The sequence below is a fragment of the Sphaeroforma arctica genome, assembly GCF_001186125.1.
Source record: "Sphaeroforma arctica JP610 unplaced genomic scaffold supercont1.799, whole genome shotgun sequence".
Lineage (NCBI taxonomy): Eukaryota > Ichthyosporea > Ichthyophonida > Sphaeroforma > Sphaeroforma arctica.
In genome coordinates this window covers 17,846-24,044 of record NW_014039759.1, presented here as the reverse complement: position 1 = coordinate 24,044, position 6,199 = coordinate 17,846, and the positions used below count along the sequence as shown (strand labels likewise).

Genomic DNA, 6,199 nt, shown 5'->3' with positions numbered 1-6,199 from the left:
ACATATTTACTTGTATATATGTAAACGTATATGTATATATATATATATTTACTATTATATATATATATATATACGTACATATATATGTATATATATATATTATATATTATATATATATATATATATATGTAGATATATATATATATATATATGTGATATTTGTGTCTGTGTCTGTGTCTGTGTCTGTGTGTCTGGGGGGGGTAAATGTATATTTCTGTAGGCTAATTGCATATACATATTTTTTTATAGACGATGGTCGCAATGTATCCTGTTCATTTTTAGAGTAATTTAGTAATTCTCTGTGCAATGTTGGACATGTATGTTTGTTTCGCCTTGTATTAGTCTGCTATACAGGGTTTATCAATACCAGGTGTTAGATACAGTTGAACCCCGAAAATTATGAATACGTTCGCCCCCATAACCCTTATTGAAGTATTTGTTCATTAAAATACTATCGCACACTTGCAGGGATTAAAGCAACTAAAGGACACAAGCGGTTCGACGATTCGCAAATTGATGAGAATGTGATGAACGTAGAAACGCCGCCAGCCAGTGGAGGAGAGTTTCTCGGAGCCAATTCCATTGAGATGACGGGCATAGAGTCACGCACAGGTCTCAGGACCCACAACATTGCAGACAACGATGGTGATATAAGCGCAATGACGACTAAAAGTAATGCCGATGACGACGCACATCAGCACGCGATGCTCAGAGCACCGTCGCCTGGGCCCATGCGCGGGGATGCTGACGGGTTGCAGAGTGTGGGTGCACTGCCGCCCACCTCACCTAGTCTGGGCGGAAGGGGTGTGCGTGGAGAGGATGTCATGGGCGCAGCTCATGGGCGCAATGGCAGTCAGATGCATTTCCCTGCGAAGGGGGGCAATGGCAGGAGAGACCCTACGACGAGTGAGCAGGACATGCAGCAGGTCGAGGAGGCGCTGTTTGCTTAAAGCCCACCACATCACTTGACTGTCCGAGGAATGAAGAGCACCTATTTCTATGATGATTTATCCTAGAAGTCCAGAAGGAAATGTGTCGGCAAGTGCTTTCTGCCGCTTTGCTACTTACGCGTAGTAACCTCATACCATATCAAGGTGATAGGTACGAGAAGGCAGTGGCCGGTCGTAGAACAATAACGTTGTCAATCAAACCAGTGTTTTGATTGGTAGTGTACTGGCAACCCCCATGTGCCGGTTGGCTGATATAGGAACCCCATGAGCTCCGATCAGCTCTGTGGAAATTAAACAACTTGAAAGCCCGGACAGATATTATCGTGGAGTTGAAACACCGTTAACCGGTACAAGATTATTCCTATCATTCTTACAAGACTATTACTCTGCAACCAAACCACACGTGACACACATGGGTGGCTTTCAAAGTCATCACGTGCACACTTCGCATAACTGTATGTACTGCACGTGCTCTACAATGGAACTATCTAAGGCAAAGTAGCCTGAGACTCTTATATTCCAATACGCTTGAACACTTCACATAACTCTGTTTGTGCTGCACTTACTCTCCAGTCGAATAATCTGCGGCACAGTAGCCTGAAACTCATATATTCCAATGCACCTGAACATTTCACATAACTCCGTATGTGCTGCCCCTACTCTCCAATTGAATAATCTACGGCAAAGTAGCCTGAGACTCGTATATTCCAATACACCTGAACGCTTCACATAACTCTGTATGTATTGCACTTACTCTCCAATCGAATAATCTACGGCACAAGTAGCCTGAGACTCGTATATTCCAATACACCTGAACACTTCACATAACTCTGTATGTATTGCATTTACTCTCCAGTCGAATAATCTACGGCACAGTAGCCTGACTATAATATATATTTGTCTTCACTGTAACCTTTCGTAATGTATGAAGTTGCCTACAGTATAATACATACCTTCACTGCAACCTTTCATAACTTATGAAGTCCCCTGTGGTAGACTACATACTTGACTACACTGTGAGCTTTCGTAATCTATAGAGTCACTCGCGGTTTACTATATACTTGTCTTCACTGTAATATTTCATAATCTACGAATTACCCCGTGGTATAATATATAATTGTCTTCACTGTCACCTGCCGTAATCTATGAAGTCCATCGCGGTATAAATATACTTATCTTCACTGTAGCCTTTCGTAATCAATAATATCCCCCTCGACATACTGTATGTTTGTCTTGACTATAACATTTCGTAATATATGATATTACGAAGTCTACCTCGGGATACTATATGCTTATCTTCACTGGAACCTTTCGTGATTCATGTCCCCCGCGTTATATTATTTACTTGACTTCACTATACCCTTTCGTGTTCTATGAAGTCCCCCGCAGAATAAATATACTTCTCTTAACTGTATTCTTTCATAATCTACGAGGTCCCCCGCAATGCTTTATGTTTGCCTTCAATATAAGCTTTCGTATTTTATAAAGTCCCCTGCTGTATATTGTACACTTGACTTCAGGGTACCTTTTCAAATTCTAGGAAGTCCCCCGTGGTATACGACATACTTGTCTTCACTGTTACGTTTCTTAGTCTATATAGATCATAGAGTACGAAGGAGTACAGTGAAAAATAAGCATACAATAATCCGCAAGTGACTTCACAGAATACAAACATAGATTACTAAAGGCTACAAGGAAAGCAAGTATATGGTATACCGCGGATGGCTTCATATATTGTGAAAGGTTAAAGAAAAGGCAAGTATATGGTAAACCGCGGCTTACTTCATAGATCACGAAAGGCTACTTCATAGATCATGAAAGGCTACAGGGAAGGCAAGTATATAGTAAACCTCGGGTGACATCATCGATTGCGCAAGGTTGCAGGTAAAGCAAGTATATGGTGAACCATGGTGAAATTTATAGATTACAAATTGTTACAGGAATGACAAGTATATAGTAAACCGCTGGTGACATCATAGAATACAAAAGGTTACATGGAAAGCAATCGTATTGTAAACACCGGCTTGATTCATAAATTGCAAAAGGGTAAAGGGAAGGTAAGTTTATTGCAAGCCGCGGTTAACTTCATAGATCACGAAACATTATTTGAAAAGCAAGTATATTATAAACCTCTGGTGACTTTATATACTACAAAAGGTTCCAGGGAAGGTAAGTATATAATAAATCGTGGATGCCTTCATATATTACGTAAGGTTACAGTGAAAAAAAAATAGGTAGAAAACTGGGGTAGGTAGTAAACTGGGGAATTCCCCAGTTTACTACCTAATTTTTTTCACTGTAACCTTACGTAATATATGAAGGCATCCACGATTTATTATATACTTACCTTCCCTGGAACCTTTTGTATGCTTATCTTCACTGTACTCCTTCGTAATCTATGATGTCGCCCGCGGCCTACTATATACTTGCCCCCCCCGTCAGTAACTTTTCGTGATCTATGATGCCTCCCGCGTTGTAAAACATGCTTACCTTCACAGTAACCGTTCGTAGTCTATGTGGTTTAGTATTTTAGTTCAATATATACTTGCCTTCCCTGTAACATTTCGTGATCTAAGAAGTCCCTCGCAGTATACTACACACAAAATGTTTTGTAATAAATTGTCACCCAAGGTGTATCATATACATGATTTCCTTATAACTTTTCGTGATTTATGAAGTCATTAGCGGTTGTCCATATACTTGCCTTCCCTGTAACATTCCGTAGTTTATGAATCAACCCGCGGTTTACAATACGCTTGTCTTCCCTGTAGCCTTTCGTATTTTATGTGTCATCCGCGGATCTCTATATACTTGGCTTCCCTGTAACATTTCTCAACCTATGAAGTCCCTCGCGGTATACTATAAACTTGTTTCAATGTAATTTCATAATCTATGAAGTCCTTTGTGGTATACTATATATTTGCCTTCACTTTACCCTTTCATGATCTATTAAGTCCTCCATGGTATACTATATACTTCGGATAGTCTGTTAAATCTCCTGCGCTTTACCTTATACTTATATTTCCTGTAAACTTTCGTAACTTGTGAAGCCACCAGCGGGTACCATATATTTGCCTTTTCTATAACTTATCGTAATCTATGAAGTCAACAGCGGTATACTATATACTTCCCTTCCTTGTAGCCTTTCGTACTCTATGGAGTCGCATGCGGTTTATTATATACTTGTCTTCACTGCAACCTTTCGTAATCTATGCAGTCGCGCGCATTCTACTATATACTTGCCTTCACTGTTTCCTTTCGTAATCTATCAGGTCCCCCGCGACATACGATATACTTGCCTTCACTATAATCCTTTGTAATCTATGAAGACCACCGCGGTTTATTATATGCTTGCCTTCTCGTGAACCGTGATTAACTATATACTTGTTTTCTCTGTAACCTATATATGTGTCACCCGCGCTTTTCTATATACTTGCCTCCACTGTAACCTTTCATAATCTATGTGCTACCCTGCGACATTCGATATACTTGTCTTCACTATAATCGTTCGTAATTTATGTGGTACCCCGCGACATTCGATACACTTGTCTTCACTATATTCGTTCGTAATCTATGAAGTGCCCTGCGGTATACTGTATAATTGTCTTCAATGTAGCCTTTCTCAATTTATGCAGTCCACCGCTATATACTATATATTCTCGTCACTGTAGCCATTTTCAATCTATGAAGTCTCCCGCTGTATAATATTAACTTGTCTTCATCGTAAATTTTAAAATCCTATGAAGTCTCCCGCGGTATACTATATGCTTGTCTTCACTGTTACCTATCATAATCTATAAAGTCCCCTGCGATGTACTATACGCTTGCCTTCACTGTTACCTTTCGCAAATATATGAAATTTCCCGCGTATACTATATACTTGCCTTCACTGCATTCTTTTGTATTCTAGGAAGTCCCCCGCGGCGTACTATATACTTGTCTTCACTGTAACTTTCATAATCTATGAAGTTCCCCTGGTTAGCAGATAGCGGCGAAGTAGTGTCTCACCAGCACTCACAGTATTAAGACTCTCAAGCTCAACTCTGAAGAGATTGCAGATAACTATACTTTCCAATGTGTTGGGAAATGATGTGGTTGTGTAAGAGCAGTTAGTTGTTTTTTTTGAGTTTCTAAAGGTCAGATTGCAGAAGAAATTCAGATGCACAGTTTCGTCTATTACGTACACTGTTTGACATTTAATCGCAGACCTATTGTTTTCAATTCATTAGGCTGATATACATAGCAATCTGTCAAATTGAAGGTCGATAGCGTTTAATACAACTAACTCGCCCTCTTTTGCGTAGGTGAATAACGTCTTCTGTATTCTACAGTTAACTTGCTTCGTGATGTTTGCTGCATGAAGTTCGTTTGTGTTTAATAAGGGGGCATCATTCCATTGATCAGAGAGGATTCACATGCGCAACAATATTGTCGATAAGTGTGAGCGTACCATAGCTGGAAAACTGCTGATCCTGGCACCAGCGCATTGTATTGTGTTCACCGATGGTGGGCTTGCAATCGCACGGCTGAGGACAGTGGTGTGAGTAGTAAGGCACTATATATATATATATATATATATATATATTTGTATATCAACCAGCCAGTCACGCACGAACTCCTATTTTACTGCACCTTAATCTATGACCATGGCTGCTATTGGAGTGTTCACTGCTGTGTCGAAAATCGAAATGGGCCCGTTGAGGAATCCTTATTCAAAGGAATACGCCATCTCGAGAAATCTTCAACGCTTACTCAGCCAACAGGAAGAACATGACGGAGGTATTTGTGACACAAATCGCACCCCAACCCTTAAAGTAGAAGGGCAGAATACAGACACAAACACTATCTAATGTACATGTTTAACACGTACACTATCTAATGTACATATTGTACATGTTTGACACATACACTATCAAAACTACACATTTTGCGTCGATATCCTATGACATGCATTGTCCTATGACATGCATTGTCAATCGGTGCAAGCTATAAAGACGATTAACAGGGGGTATGCTGTTAACAAACATATAAATATCAACAAATTGCGACATTTGAACGATGATCGAATAAATACGAAATTTAAATAATCAGATTAATACCCGAGACAGCACTCAGTGCCGGAGCGAGCCGTAAACTTCTTAAATTTCCAAAAAAGAACACAGTTCAAAGAATGTCCAATAAACATCAGACAAAAACTTCATACGAACACGATAAATTCTGACAGAATCTATGATTCAAGATGGCAGGTA

General features: G+C 39.7%; 1 protein-coding gene across 1 annotated transcript; it reads left to right on the top strand.

Moving 5' to 3' along the window:
- Window positions 1-458: 458 nt before the first annotated feature.
- SARC_08660 (hypothetical protein) lies at window positions 459-1,262 on the top strand. The gene has a single exon (XM_014297353.1). It carries the CDS (start codon window positions 528-530, stop codon window positions 948-950), a length of 423 nt encoding a protein of 140 aa, XP_014152828.1. The 5' UTR covers window positions 459-527; the 3' UTR covers window positions 951-1,262.
- The last annotated feature ends 4,937 nt before the right edge of the window (window positions 1,263-6,199 follow it).

Excerpts from the sequence above, each read along its gene's own strand:
- SARC_08660 (XM_014297353.1), top strand. The coding sequence starts at position 528 with ATGAACGTAGAAACGCCGCCAGCCAGTGGAGGAGAGTTTCTCGGAGCC.